This window comes from Mirounga angustirostris, unplaced genomic scaffold, assembly GCF_029215605.1.
Source record: "Mirounga angustirostris isolate CCGP_5_RB_7025 unplaced genomic scaffold, mMirAng1.0.hap1 SCAF_1, whole genome shotgun sequence".
In the NCBI taxonomy this organism is placed as follows: Eukaryota; Metazoa; Chordata; class Mammalia; order Carnivora; family Phocidae; genus Mirounga; species Mirounga angustirostris.
Genome location: NW_026991709.1, coordinates 81,326,157 through 81,341,908, shown reverse-complemented (window position 1 = coordinate 81,341,908; position 15,752 = coordinate 81,326,157). Strand labels below are relative to the sequence as shown.

The 15,752-nt window shown below is 50.9% G+C and overlaps 2 protein-coding genes across 2 annotated transcripts; one reads left to right on the top strand and one right to left on the bottom strand.

The window, feature by feature from the left end:
* Positions 1–217: 217 nt before the first annotated feature.
* Positions 218–6,595, top strand: EEF1AKMT4 (EEF1A lysine methyltransferase 4). Its single transcript, XM_045903252.3, has 3 exons — positions 218–527; positions 5,429–5,712; positions 6,237–6,595. The coding sequence occupies exons 1-3, from the start codon at positions 254–256 to the stop codon at positions 6,522–6,524; spliced, it is 846 nt and encodes a 281-aa protein (XP_045759208.1). The 5' UTR covers positions 218–253; the 3' UTR covers positions 6,525–6,595.
* Positions 6,596–7,283: 688 nt separating this feature from the next.
* CAMK2N2 (calcium/calmodulin dependent protein kinase II inhibitor 2) lies at positions 7,284–9,721 on the bottom strand. Its single transcript, XM_045903253.3, has 2 exons — positions 9,100–9,721; positions 7,284–8,227 (listed from the first exon to the last, which is right to left on the bottom strand). Exons 1-2 carry the CDS (start codon positions 9,266–9,268, stop codon positions 8,157–8,159), a joined length of 240 nt encoding a protein of 79 aa, XP_045759209.1. The 5' UTR covers positions 9,269–9,721; the 3' UTR covers positions 7,284–8,156.
* Between the last annotated feature and the right edge of the window lie 6,031 nt (positions 9,722–15,752).

The window sequence follows — 15,752 nt, the reverse complement described above, 5'->3', positions numbered from 1 at the left end:
TAACTTTCAGACTTCTTAATGGAAGGAGCCGGCCAAACTGAAAATAAGCAGTGATGAGCCGAGTGAGTCTGACACTATGAGTTTGGCTCTCAGAAGTGGGGAGAAGTACAGTTGGAGGATTCAAGCTCTGAACGATAGGATTTTCCCACCCGGAGTATTCTTCAAAGAGCTCTCACCAGAGGACGGAAGTTCCACGTGTTTATGTTGAGCAACTGCAGGTGGTGGGCGGAGACACAAGGGCCACGCCTCCCGAATGATACCATCCCTATTGGCTACATGGAGCGCCAAGCCCGGTCCAAAGGTGCTGGCAGTGTGCCCTGCAGCTGCAAGCATGGCCTCTCCACGGGCCCGAGCCCCCCCGCCGGAGATACCAGAGCAGAACTGCAGGTACCGTGAGGTTCAGTACTGGGACCAGCGCTACCGGAATGCGGCTGACTCTGCCCCCTACGAGTGGTTCGGGGACTTCGCCTCCTTCCGTGCCCTCCTGGAGCCTGAGCTGCGGCCCGAAGACCGTATCCTCGTGCTAGGTGGGTAGTCCCGGCGCTCCCCAGCCCAGCTGGAGCGGGCTGGAGCCGCCCGGCCCTGTCCGCTGTCCTCGAGTCTGTTTGTCCCTCTCGGGAGCCAAGATCCAGTACTTTCAGAATCTCGGCAGGATTTAGCCAGGGCAACGGGAGCCAAGAGATTCTTAGTCCAAGCTCCCCCCGCCCCCCGCCCCCGGAGAAAGACAGTCTCTGAGTCTGAGTTTGTAGGTATCCTAGGACCCTGTTCCAGACCCTCGGGGAGACAGCCCCGAGCACTGGAGAGCTCAGAGGACCTAGTTCAAGTCCCAGTGCTAGTTGGCTGTATGACTTAGGACAAGTTGTGAACTCAGTTCTGAGCTTCAGAGTCACTTCTACAAATGGAACTGCGAGCTCAAGGCGGTTGAGGAACGTTCAGGCACCTCGAGCACGATGCCTAGCATTTACCTGTTAGCGCCATGGGGCACCGGAAGCCACTGTCACCTGGAGAGACCTCTCTCCACACTCCCAGCCCTACCTGAAACTTGGTCCTATGTCCCATGTGCAGTGAGAGCGAGGACAGCGCCCTCTGAGGTCGGAGGGGAGATTGCAGCCTAGCGTTTATCTGTTACCGCCATGGACACCGGAAGCCACTGTCACCTGGAGAGACCTCTCTCCACACTCCCAACCCTACGTGAAAACTTGGTCCTAGGTCCCCTGGGCAGTGAGGGCGAGGACAGTGCCCTCTGAGGTCGGAGGGGAGATTGCAGCCAAAATTGGTGGGATTCTCCACAGCGAAATGTACAAATGCAGGGGTGCAAGGTGGGGCTCTGAGAGGTCCAGCTGCACCCTGGGGTTCTCTCCCACCGCCAGCCTTGAGGGCTCCAGTGAAGTTTGAGCAACAGGTTTCTTTCTAATTTAGTTTTTATTTTGGTATTTGTAAAAGCATGTATATGTTTAAATGAAATATTTCATATATATGAGACATCTATAATACAGTATATGTGTAAAGTATAAATAATAAATCTAATGCGTTTGTATACCCTACTCAGTTTGAGAAATAGAACATTCCTAGGACTAGAAAGGACGTATAACCTAGTGCTTAAGAACTTGGACCCTGGAGGGAGTTAATTATGTTGAAATCTTCGCTTATGTAAACTTAGCTGTGGAATCATGGGCAAAAGCATAGAATCTTGGCTGTGCAATCATGGACAAAACACCTAAATTGCTGCACTTTCATTTTCTCGGCCTAAAAAAAATAAGAGTACTTATTTATTGGCTTTTTTAAATGATTGAGTATGAAAGATATCTGGGACAATGCCTAGCAAAATAAAAGGCCCCAGGTATATTCAAGGTTTTCTGTGTGGTCCCCCAAACCCCTTCTCCCCAGGGGTAAAAACTCTCTTGAATTGTGTGCTTTTAAACCATTGTATTTATTTATAAATTTACCATAGATCTATGTTTTTCAAGCTTTGGTGTCCATCAAAATCACCTGGAAAGGTGGACCCCACCCTGAGATTCTAATTCTAGGGATGGTCTCAGGTGGGCCTCGGGATTCTGTAGTTTCAACAGGTCCACAGCTGATTCTCATGCTGGTGATTGGCAGAATAACTGCCTTAAAATCTGCTTGACCGGGAGGTATCCTTTTCTGGATAGAGGGGAGAAAAATCTAAAAATCAGAGGAAAACTTTCCTGGCAAGATTCCCCAAATCTAAGAACAGGACTTATGACTTGGGAGTACCTTATGTTACATTCCACCTCAACAAATGTAAGTGGAGCACCTGGTAGGTGCTAGGGAGTGTGCTGGGCCCCTTCTAACTTATTTAGTCCTCATGACAACGCGTAGAGGTGAGTGATAGTTATTAGAAGACTTACTCTAGGTTAGGAGTTAGTAAACTTTTTCTGAAAATGGCCAAGTAGTAAATATCTTAGGCTTTGCAGGCTATTTAGTTTCTGTCACCACTACTCAGTACTGCTGTTATACTGGAAAAGCAGCCATAGACAATACATAAGTGGATGTCTTATGTACTGCTGTGTAGCAGTAAAACTTTATAAAAACAGGTGGCAAGCTGGATTTGGTTACCTTGCTCTAGGTCATTGTCTCAGGTTGGGTTCCCCAGAAGCAAATCCTAAGATGAAGATTCACGTCCCAGTCATTTATTAGGAAAGTGCTTGCAGGAGAAATTGGTAAGAGAGTGAGGGGACAGGGAAGTGGGAAAGGCCAAGCAGGATTGTGATCATAGGCAAAGCATCCCTGAGGGTAGTTTCAGCCCGAAGTGTCAGAGATGCAAAATGTCAGAAGCAAACAGGCCAGAACCTAGGAGCACTCCACGGGGATCGAATCAGGGCACTGACAGTGTCAACTGTCATGCAGCGGGTAAGTGGTGAAGGGTGCCATCTGGCTCCAGGGCTTCTATTTCTCTCGTTGCACAACACAGATGGGCATAGAGAGGCATCTGAACTCTGTTGAGACTGATAAAATGGCCACATTGTGAATGAAAGCCTAATGGTCATGCTGTTGTAGCTAAAGACGGAATGTCACTACCGAAGGTGAGTAGACCTCTTGAAAACTGGGAGACAGTTTAGCAGAGTGGTTTAAGAGCTTTGGTTCTGGTGTGAGACAGACCTGTATCCAAATTCTGGCTCTACCACTGATTGCGTGACCTTGGGAAAGTTCCTTATCCACTTTGGGCAGCCTCATTTTCCCCCCATCGAGAACATGGTAATAACAGTATCTTCTATATGGAGCTACCTTGAAGATAAACTGAGAGAATTCTTATAAAGTGATTAGCATAGAACCCAGTGTTCAGTGACTGTTAACTATCATTATTATTGAAAATAGGAGTCAGAGGGGCAGTTTATCCAGGACTGTCCAGAGAACAGAGTACCTTGCCTGAGGGCTTGTGTGTCTGGTACCTATGGCTGGAAGATCTTCATGGCAGATGCAGGCGTATGGCTGTCCCAGCTTTGCCAGTATCATGCAACTCTGATTCTCTCTCCTTGTTTGATTCTATGCTTCTGAGCCTAATCTGGCTTCAATTTGTATTTCCTATAGAAAGAGAAGGGACTGACCAAAGAGGATTGACAGCCTACTCAGTCCCTGTGATGGTTATTTTCCTATTATAAGTTAATGAATTGGCATTTTGGCTTACACATTTGTCTCTTGGTATTGGGATAGCAACCACATAGCTCTGGGCTCCCATGTAAGAGGTTCTTGGATGTGGCTCAGTTCTCCAGGGCTCTGCTTCCCTAAAGCTTCACCCAGGAAGGCAGTGACTTTCCCAAGACTCTTCTTAGTTGCTAGCCTCCAATTACTAAAGCAGCAGGATCAGAAATCACTGCTTTGTAAGCATGATTGGCTCTGTGGTCAGGTTTTGTTCTCACTTCATCCTTAGTAAAGTTCTCTTGGAAGCTGCCATTCCTGTACCAAGGGGAAAAAAGGAAGGAAATTTGGGTTTGTCCAGTTGGGCAGAGCTCTGAGGGCATATGAGGTCAGGTGTGGGATGGTGAAGGGATCGTGGGTCAGAGAACCCAGTGGAATTTCAACCTGAACTGACTTAGGGTCTCTTGTAAAGCCACCCTCACCTCTCAGCCCATGTGGTGTGTCTCCCCGGGCTTGTTATGGTTCCAGTGTGGAAAAACATGAACTGGGTTTTCCCAGGCAAGATAGTACTGTCCTTCAGCTGTAGGGCCTGAGGAGGAACACAGGAAGGGGCAGCCGAGGACCAGCCAGCAGCCTCTGGGTGCCCTGTCCAGGTGCCAAGCCCTACTAGATTAGGGCTATCCTAACAGCTGATCCTGTGATCCTCTTAGGGAGGCAAATGGGGATTAAAGGCAATCTAATCCCAAGAGCTGGGGATCACCTGTGGGGTCACCAGAACTGTCCTCCAGCTCCATTCCCAGGCTGAGACTGACCACAAGAGGGCCAGCATGCCTTCTTAGAAAGTCACACCTACTGTGTTGCGGATCCATATCCTGTCCTCTAATCTCCACTCCTTCTGTCACCATACTCTGCCCCCCGGGATGGCTTTCCTGGGACTTCCCACCAGAGTGTTAGGATCCTTCAAGACTCTGATTGGGTTGTCAACTTCCCTGAAAGCCTTGGCCGACCCACCAGAGGAGGGGACAGGAGCCATCCTGTGTGTTTTCACAGCCCATCCCTATTGAAACTCTCATCGCATTATGTGGCAATCACGTGAACACACTTTTCTTCCCACCAGAGCATGAGCTCCCTATTCATCTGCAGAACCCAAATGTAGTGCTCAATACATTAAGGAATTATAAGGAATCAGCTCCACTGTATGTCCCCATCGAGTTCCCCTACACTTGTTAATTCTGCCCCGCAAACCGAAGTAGGGTAGTAAGCCCTCACATGAAGTCTTCCCAGGGCTGATATCATCAAAGTTTCTCTGAGAGGTTAGGGATTAGGATACTACTACTAGTATTCTAATAATAATATGGTGGTCCTAACGATGCCAGTAGTATTCCCCATTCTGAGTATGAGGAAACAGGCTCAGAGTTGAATGACTTGCCTTGGCTGTATGACTAGAGATATCAGAATCTAGATCTTTGAACTCGGAGGTTCAGAGCTCCTTCAGCTACTCTCCAGCTGTTTTAGTTTTTAAATTTAATGTATCACATCCTGCATGTAGGCTAGGTATTGCCATCTTCGTTTTTCTGAATAGGAAATCTAAGTTCCTGGTATGAAAACAACTTGCCCCTAGTCTACGTAGCTAGGAATGTTAGAGCAGACTATGGGCCTAGCTCTGTATGACTCCAAGGCTCGTGCTTTTTTGTACATGCTGCTTCTCCCTCAGTATGGAGGGTTTAGGCTGAGAGCAAATGGGCCAAGAAAGGAGGGATAACTGGGGAAGTGAGAACCAAAGCTAACCTAGCCCTTGTGCCACCCATCCCGTTCCTTCCCACCGCAGGCTGTGGGAACAGTGCCCTGAGCTACGAGCTGTTCCTTGGAGGCTTCCCTGATGTGACCAGTGTGGACTACTCATCAGTAGTGGTGGCTGCGATGCAGGCTCAATATGCGCATGTGCCCACACTGCGCTGGGAGACCATGGATGTGCGGGCACTGGACTTCCCCAGTGGCTCCTTCGAAGTGGTGCTCGAGAAGGGCATGCTGGATGCCCTGTTAGCTGGAGAACAGGATCCCTGGAATGTGTCTTCTGAAGGTGTCCACACCGTGGACCAGGTGCTAAGTGAGGTGAGGGAGCAACAAGGAGGGCAGACCGAGAGGTGGGAAGGAAGGGATTGGGGTTTCGGGAGATTGGAAGAACTCAAAAGCCGGAAGGAGGCATAGTTTGGAGCAGGTGGTGGGTCACCTTCAGGACCGCAGTTACCTGAAGGAGGGGGTGGTTAAGCTGGGTCAAGATCATAGGGGGCTGGAGTGGCCAGGCTCACAGATATAGATGATTGGCTACTGGGTTGTCACGGGGATGAGGTAGCAGCCAGGTTCCAGATAGGTAACACAGACTAGGAGAGTGAGTAGTTGACAGGAAAGCAGTGCCCCTGCACCTAACCTCATTCCCATGCTCCTGCCTGGGTAGAATATAGCCCTACTCCATTGACTAGGAATTGACTAGGAGCAGAGAGGAGGCTCACTCTTGCCATAGAGAGCCCTGAGCTATGGCATGTAGGGTGGTACCTGCGAGGATATCTGGGGCCATACTGACCTTTGAGAACCTGGCGACGGACTCCTCACCAGTGACTTCTCTGTCTGCCTTGCAGGTGAGCCGGGTGCTGGTCCATGGAGGCCGTTTCATCTCATTGACCTCAGCTGCTCCCCACTTTCGGATCAGACACTATGCCCAAGCCCGATATGGCTGGTCCCTGAGGCATGCAACCTATGGCAACGGTTTCCACTTCCATCTTTACATCATGCAGAAGGGCAGAGAGCTCACTATAGCCCAGCTGGCTGTTGGGACCCAGGTCCTCTCACCACCTAGACCTCCCACCACACCTTGCTTCCTCCGGGACTCAGATCACGAGGACTTCCTCAATGCCATTCAGCTGTGAGGCCAGAGGCATGGTCCTCTGGCCCTCCCTGTCTTTCTGCCCTGGATTCTTCAAGTACTTGTAATTCCTGACTCAGGGCTTAGGGTTTGATTCAAGGTGTTCACAGTCCCAGAGGGCTCATGCCTAAGATAGAGCTGATGGGAGCAACCCCACATGAAACAATACAGCCCAGGTCAAACTAGATCCCAGATCCCAGGTTTCTGGTTTCCTTCTTAGGTTCCTCAGATTTTCCCTGGATTCCCCAACTTCCTCCCTTACCGTACTGAATCACCAGTGATTCATCCCCTAGGGCAAAGCTCAGCACAACCCCTCCACATGCCAGCCAGACTCCGAGACCTGCATCCCTGGGGCCTATTATTGACCCCCGTTCAACTTGGATTTATCCAAAGGAGGCTGCAGACTTGGAATCAAGATTGCTTTATGCTTCTGATTCCAGCTTCAGCTCCAACTCTAGTCTCCTATCCTGCTTGGATTGTATATTTACCCAAGGAAGCTACATTGCAATGAACTTCTCAGACCAGGCTGGCCTGCCTGTTTACTTGGCAACCCTTCCCTGCCAGCAACATGCACCTGAGACTCCCAAGTCTCTGCCCCCTCCCCAGAAGGGGTTGGAGCCATTTTAGCCCGGCTCCTGAGCAGACCAAAGCAGTGGTCACACACACGCAGGGAGGTCTGTGTTTATTCACACACTCCTGGTACAGTGAGGATGGAGGAACATTTACAAAGGACACCCCTGGGTTGAAAACATCTCCAGGGCCACGGATGTCATCCAAAGGTGCCGAGCAGTCCTCACTTGGGTTCCCAGGGGCAGGATGCAGGGGTCCAAGGTAAAATCAGACCTGGGCCCTTGGGAGGTGATACCTTGAGAGGAGGGGTCTGCCAGAGAGTCGCCTGGGGTCAGGCCTGAGCAGACTGACCATGTGGTTGGTTACCATGTTGGGGGCTCGTTCCATCTCAGACTCAACACCCATCCTATCTGCCAGGCGCAGAAGAGCGTGGCCGAGACTTGGGGGGGGAGGGAGGGAGGCACGAACCATGAGGGGAGCCAGTAAACAAAGAGTCGGATATAAAAATACAAATGTGCTGAGGAAGTCCCTTAGAAAGAGGCTGAGGCTGGGGTCACGCCAGACAGGGGTGGGAGTGAGGGAGCGGCCTGGAGGGCTGGGCTCAGGTGGGTGGGAAGCTCATGCAAATACGCAGCCACACATCCCTGGCTGCGCGCGCGGTTCGACACGGGCCGGCAGCCGGCTCTGCAGACCAGACCGGCCGAGAGGGGCGGGGCAGGGGAGCCGTGCGGGAGGGGGCGGGTCGGGGGCTGAGGGCCGCGGGTCTCTGTGTCCGTTCCGGTGTGCGGGGTGGGGCTGCGGCCCGAGGTTCTAAAGTGCATGAGCGCGGCGGCGGGCTCCGGGCCGGTCCGCGCCGCCGCTACCGCCGCCGCCGTGGTGCTGAAGCGGACAGCTCCGGAGTGCCAGGCGGCGGCGGCAGCGACTCCAACCCGAAGGCGGCGCGGCCCTGCAGCCCCCGCCCGCGGGCGCCTGGGCCGGGGCGGGGGGCGCCGGCAGCCGCATAGCCGGCCCGCGCTCCTGGCCGCTGCGGGGCTGGGCCCGGAGCCCGCCGCCCGAGCCGGCGCGTCTACACTCCGGACGGCGGCTTCTCCCCCATCCCCTTCAGCACGTCGTCTATCCGGTCATCCTCGATCACCACTGCGCAGGGAGAAAGCGCGTCAGCCGCGCGGCCTCAGGGGGCGGCGGCGGCGAGAATGGGCCCCGCGTCCTCGCGCCCCGAACAGCTACTTTCCGTGGCCCAGTGACGCCCCTCGGACGCCAGTGCCACAGTGCCCTCCCCATCCGAATTCTGCCGACTGGACCCACCGCCGAGCCTAGCTCCCACAGGCCCTCCTCCCCTCCCTACGGAGGAACGCCCCCTGTTCCAACCAGCAGTTCAACCTCCCAGTCCAAACCCTCCCGCCGCCTGAGCTCTCTTCCATCCAAGCTGATCATCCTTTTGCTCGTGGGAGCCCCCTCTTCAACAGACCCCCCCTTCTCAAACAGAATCTTCACCTAGTCCAACTCTCTCCCCACCCTAACCCTCTCGCCGCTTGAACCCCTCTTCCGATGCTGGCACCAACAGAGTCCCCTCCCCATGCAAACAACGAGGACAACCGAATCCCTGGCCCCCTGTCCTCTCTCCAATCGGACGTCCCTTCCCACCCGAAGGTTCTTCTGAAGCATCCACCGACTCAGCGTTTGATCCCGAAGAAGCGGCCGGTCGCCCCACGTTCCCACTTCAGGCAGCCCCAAATGCCCCGGCCGGCCCCTCCCCCTTGCCCGGGTGTCAGGGCTCTACTTTCAGAGGTGGCGAGCATCGAATCCGGGGCACTGCGTTCCCGGGAGAGGGGAAGAGAGGGACACAAGACTGCAGCGGGGGCATTCCCCCCCCCAAACCCCGGCCGGCGAGCGGCTGGCTGCGCTGGTCTGCGGCAAGAGCTGCGGGCGCTCGGCGGGGAACGGCAGCCTGGGGGCGCCCGGCGAAGGGTTTCTGGGTCAAGCGGCGACTCCGGGCCCCGGCCGCATACCTCTCTTGGCTCGGCCAATCTGGCCCAGCTTGGGGGGTCGCTTGGCTTGGTTGCCCGCGAAGAAGGAGTTGGTGTCCTGCAGGCGGCAACTGAAGGAGAGGTCGGAGCTCTCGGGGTCGGCGGCGAAGCGGCCCATCTTGTCCTCACTGTAGGGCAGGATCTCGGACATGGCGGGCGCGGGGTGGGCGCGGGATTGCGGCGGGGCGCGGGCGGCGGGCTAGCTGCCGGACCGGCCCTAGCTCAGCAGGGGAGCCGGCGGAAGGATGAAGTCATGCAGCATCCGGGGCTGCCGAGCCAAGCGGGGCCTCCTCCCCCGCGCCTCCGCCTCCCGGGCCGCTGGGCAGGCGGCGGCGGCGGCGGCGGAGGTGGTGATGGGGACCGGGCGGGGGCGGTGCGCGGGGGGCGGGGGTGGCGGCGGCGGCAAGAGCGGAATGACGATGAGCGCCCGACTGCCGCAGAGCGCGGCAGGCGGGGCGCGGTGGAGGTGGAGCGGGCATCGGCCGGGGGAGAGAGGCGGGGCGGGGGAGGGGGCGGGCAACAGGAGCGCGCCCAGCACTCAACCGAGGGCTGGGAGCGTTAGTGGGAGGGTCCTGCACTAGGCGGGAGAGGCGGCTGGACGAATTGTACGGGCCAACGGGTGCAGGATCTGGCTGGGAGAGGCGGGACTGAGGGGTGGGGCGGGGGACGGGAGGGAGACCGGCCCCCGAGGGGCGGGAGGAGGGTCAGGCAAGGAGGCTCTTAGAGGCGAGGAAGGGGAACTGGGAATTGGGGGGCGGGGCGGGGCCAGAAGCCTGGAGTCTGGACAGCATTCCAAAGGGGGGACTCCGGAAATAAGCTGGGGGGGGGGGAAGGTCCCATACCGGTTAGGTGTGCTGGACTGTGCGAACCCGCCGACGCGAGAATAGCTCAGGCGGGTGGGTGGTGTCACCGCGGTTGGCGCGTTTGTGTCGGATTGGTCTTTGGGTCTTAACTGTTTATCTGGAGTGTTTCTTTGACTGCCGGTCTGTGTCTGTGTCTGCCTATCTATGTATCAGTCTATCTCTCTGTGTCTGTATCTGTTTCTGCGCCCCGTATCTCTTTGTGTCACAGTCTCTGTCTACTTCTGTTTCTTAGGAGTGTCTCTACCTTTCTGTATGTCTCCATGCTTGGCCCCCGTACCTACGCGCCACTGTAACCATCTCCTGAGTCTGTGTATTTCGGTCTCTCCTAGGAGGAATCTCGGTAACTGGGCCGACGCGCGCGCACCAGGGCAGACCCCCCACCCCTGCTGCTGGCGCCGAAACTCGAGCTCAAAGCGCCTCCAGTGCACCGCAGTTCTCCTGGCCCTGGAGGTTCCGGCTGCGCGCGCCGTATAGGAGGAATGAATGGAGGCGTCGCGGGGGGCGCCCTGGCTGCAGGTGACGCGGGGGAAGCCGTGAGCGCCTGAGGACGCGGCGCGCGCCCGTGGGTATCCGGAGGTAGAAGACGAGGGACAGAGGGTACGCCCGCCCGCGTTGTGGGGGGTCACGTGACAGTTCCCGCTGCATAGACGGGAAAGGTTCTCTCCTACCCGCAGCGGGCCGTCTGCAGCCGCGTCACCTGCTTGCTAGCGCGCAGGGGCTCTGGCGCAATCACTGGCCTTGGGGGTGGGGGGAGGTCCCACACTTGGCGTAGCTGACGACAGCAACGATTAGGGTAATAAGCCTCCCGTACATTCAGTCTATACCCGAGGCTGAGGGGGTCTCCACTGTCCCTGAAGCGCTTTACCTCCTTCCCTTCAAATCACACAGTTAGTGAAGTTGCCTGGTGCTGGGTCTCCTTCCTCCAACTCCTCACCAAGTGTTAGTCCCAGGGATGCAGAGGCTAATGCCATGGTGGCTGCCCTCAGGGACCAGGATTGGCGACGGGAGTAGTGCCAGAGAATACGACTGTGTAAGATTCACTCAAGGCCTCAGACCTAGAGGCCCATCCCTATCAAGTCCTCCCCAGCTGCATCCTGCCCTCTGGGATGAGGGCCAAACCTGGAGACCCAGCTGGAATGAAAGGAGCCCTGAGATCTGGAGGGACAAGAGATGCTGAAGCTCAGGGTCACTAGGAGAGAGTCCAGAAAATTCTACCCCCACTAGAGGTTGTCTAGAAATGGGTTCCAATCCTGGCTCTGCCACTTTCTGTATGACCTTGAACTGAAGGCCCCATAATTATAGTTTTAAAAAGTACATTCATTTTGGGGTGCCTGGCTGGTTCAGTCAGTGGAGTGTGCCGCTCTTGATCTTGGGGTTGTAGGTTCAAGCCCCACTTTGGGTGTAGAGATTACTTAAAAATAAAATCTTAAAAAACAATTCGTTCACGTTCACTTGTAACATTTTAGGAAAATACAGAAACTTGCATGAAACCTTTGACAGATATCCCTCCAAGCTTTTCCTCATCCGTTTGCATAATATGCATACCTCTCTGAGCCTCCATTTTCTAGTCTGAAGCATTAGAGATGATAGAACCTACATTAAGGACAGTTTTGTAGATGAAATTGTTGTCCTGACATGAAGTGGATTGTCTCAGGAGGCAATGAGCTGTCCCTCACCAAAAGTGCTAAAGGGACCAAGAGAGTTCTTGCCAAGCATGAGATAAGAGCGCTGGTGGGGAATTGAAATTATTCTCTTGTCTACTCCCAGAATGAAAAGATTGGAGAAATAACCATTGAACTTGGAATTCATTTGGTTAACTCCTTCTTAAATAATCTTATTCCTGTCCCTGTTGTGTGTGGTAGGTCATGATTAAAGCAAAAGACCTAAGTACAAAATTGTAAAGATACAGAATGATATAAGCTACAGCTATGTTGTAAAAATGGGGGGGGGGGGTGTTCTTTAAATTGTGATCCTCTACTTAAAATTCTGAAGTTCTGCATCACTGTCCATGAGATGAAAATTCATTTTCACAGCTAAAATGAAATTATGTTTGTTTGGACTTTCATGACAATGCATTGAATTTCTCAACTAAAAGTCTCTCAAAACCTAGTGGACTTGATCCATATGTTCTAAACAGAATACTATGCTTTTTGACACTTGAGTAATAATAGCAATTTTATTCAGGTGGAAACTTCAGGCCTGTGTAGTAGGTTGGATAGGGCCCCCCTAAAATTTACATCCACCTGGAACCTCAGAATGTAACCTTATTTGGAAATAGGGTCTTTGCAGGTGTAATTAGTTAAATTAAGATGAGGTCATACTGGATTAGAGTGGGTCCTAAATCCAGTCACTGATGTTTCTGTAAGAGGACAGATGCACAAAGACACATACACACAGGGAAGAAGGCTATGTGAGGAAGGGGAGATAGGAGTTCCTACAAGCCCAGGAACATCAAGGATTGCTGGGATCCACAAGAAGCTGGAAGAGGCAAGGAAAGTTTCTTCCCTAGAATCTTCCCAGGGAGTATGGTCTTGCCCATACTTTTATTTTGGACTTTTCACCTCCAGAACTGTGAGAGAATAAGTTTCTGTTGTTTTAAGCCACTCAGTTTGTGGTACTTTGTTACAGCAATCCTAGGAAACAAATGCAACCTGTTACAAATATTTGGGATTCATCTTTTTACATCTCTGGCGACTATGTTTCTCCTTCCTTAAACTCTCTCTGGGGCCCTTTGCTCTCACCCTGTTGAAGGAAGTCCATACCAGGAGGGTATTTCTGGGACTTATTTTATTTAGCAGAGGCTGATAAATCACAAAAAAGAATAAGGCAGATCTGTGCGGATTGACATAGTAAGATCTCCAAAGCCTGCCAAAATGTCACCAAATAATGACTGTAGAGTGTGATTTCATATATGGGGGAAAAAGTATACACACACATTTATGCATACACACCTACACACACACACACACATACACATACACACTGTGTGTTTAGGTATGTAAATGCATATAAAAGAAAGATCTGGAAGGATACATACTCAACTGCTAATAATGGTTTTCTCTGAGGATGGTACTGGGATCCTTGCAGGTGGAATTTCATCTTTTTATTCCATATACTTATGGAGTATATTACTTTCACAATAAAAAGTTTTTGATGATTTTTTTAAAGGTTTAAAACTAATGATATAGACCATTTACCAATCATTACACTCTGGTCCCAGACAAGTCAATTGACTTAGAAGAAAGAATATTAATTAAGAGCATGGAATTTAGAATCAAATCAAGGATCTGCCTTCTACCTGATGTGTGATGTTGGGTATGTTGGTAAGCTTCCCTGTGTCTTAGGTTCCTCATCTGTAAAATAGGGACAATGATACTGCTAGACTATATCTTATTGGGTCATTGTGAGGATTAAGTAAATTAACATATGTAAAGTCCTTAGGTAAGTGCAAGACAATAGAATTGTTAGCTATATATTCAGGAAAGCATAAGGAAGAAATTAAAAGTAATCTCATCATTAGATATGTTAACATTTTGTTGCTGTCCTTCCGATCTCTTTTTTAAAATCTGGGCTTTTATACATTTTTGCTTCACAAAAATGAGATTTTGTAACCCTTTTACTCCCCCATTTCATTCTATATGGAGAATATTTTCCCAGAGCATTAACTCTTCCTTTCCATCCTTTGTAAATGTTACATTGTTATCCCATTGTATGGTTGTTTGACTTATTCAACAAGACCTCTACTCTTTTTTTTTCTAGTCCTCTAAGCTTTTGTTTGTTTAAAGATTTATTTATTTAATTTAGAGAGAGAGAGCTGGGGGAGGGGCAAAGGGAGAGGGAGACAATCCTCAAGCAGACTCCCCACTGAGCACAGAGCCTGAAGCAGGGGCCTGAAGTGGGGCTCCATCCCAGGACCCTGAGATCATGACCTGAGCTGAAATCAAGAGTCAGTCGCTTAACCGACTGAGCGACCCAGGTGCCCCTGTTTGGTTTTGTTGTTATTACAGACCGAGCTGTGATGAATAAATCTTGTAGGGGAAAAATGGTCCCAATATTTTGTAGCTCCTCCAATCAAGTAGTAAATTCTATTTCTCCCTCCCTGAATCTGGGCTTGACCATTTGACTTGTTTTGCCCAATCAGGACATTAGGATATGTGGGACAGGCAGAGGCTTGAAAACTGTTTACATACTGGGGCTTGCCCCGTTTTTTTGTTTCTGGGAATCCTTAGACCACCATATGAAGGAGCCTGGGCTAGACTACTGGAAGAGACACCACATAGAGCCAGGGCCCAGTCATCCCAACTGAGGCCCAAACATGGCAGTGAGGCCATTCAGCTATACCATCCAGCTCTTGCTGAGCTGATGTGGAACCAAAGAACCATCCAATCAACCTGAAGTACATAAGAAATAATAAATGTTTGCTATTTTAAGCCACAAAGTTTGGGGAGGTTTGTTCTGCAGCAAAAGCTAACTAATACAAACATCCTATAGATAATGCTTATTTCCTGGAACAATTTCCCAGAATTAGACTTTCTGGTTCAGAGTATATACACTTACACCTTAAAAAAAAAAAAAGATTTTATTGATTTATTTGAGAGAGAGCGCGACAGATTGAGAGAACAAGTGGGGGGAGGGGCAGAGGGAGAAGCAGACTTCCTGTGGAGCAGGGAGCCCTATGTGGGACTCATCCAGGGACCCTGGGATCATGACCTGAGCCAAAGGGAGACGTTTAACCAACTGAGCTACCCAGGCGCCTACACTTACACCTTTTGACTCATATTGCCAAAAAAGTTATATCAATTTATAAACCACCAACAATCTAGAGAGTGCCCATATTTCCCATCTTTGTCAATACTGGACATTAATGTGTCTTGTTATCTTGACGACTACGTTGTCCTTCTAAGTTTAGCATATAACTGTTGTCCATTTCCTCTCAATTCACAATCAATTTAGAAGGGAAAAAAAAAAAAAGACCAAAAGAAAGATTATTTTAGGAATACGAAAAGAAGAGCAGAAAAGATAGAGAGGAAGAAAATAATAGAATGAGAGAGAAAAAAAGACAAAGGTGTTAAACATAGAGAAAAGAAAATAGAATTATAGAGTAGAGCAACCTCCAAGCCTCTCATACTAGGGTATTTAACATGTAATCAGGAATAGTTATGAGCCTAATAAATGATTTGAATCAGGAAAGAGACATGGAAAGGAAATGTGCATTTAGGGCAAGCCTGGTGAAACTGAGAGCACTGTAAAACTAGGTACCAGGCTCTCTCCTAAGTGGTTGCATGTAATTGTCACAGCAACTCTCTGAGACACTGATGACTGTTCCCATTTTACAGATGAAGAAAATTAAGGGTCTGAGCTTTCAAGTAACTTGATAAAGATCATACAGCTGATCAAGATTTGAGCCCAGATTTGAGTCCAGTTCTGTCTGGCTTGAAAACTGATGTGTTTCCCCTTACCTTTGCAGAGAAAATGTGATAGAAAACCAGCAACTAATGTTGGGAGGAAGTATATCCTCCTTTTGATTCCTGTTGCCAAAGTGCTCTCCAGAAAGCAGCCAGAATGCCTGGGTTTGAATCCCAGCTCTGCTACTTACTAGCCATGTGACTCTTAGTCTCTCTATGCTTCAGTTTCCTCATCCGTAAAATGGCTTCATAATCACCACGAGGGTAAAAGAGAACCTAGATGTAAAGGACTTACAACAGTGGCTGGCACATACTAAAGTGCTATATAAGCTTGCTATTTCCATTGTGGCATGGAGCAACAGGACTA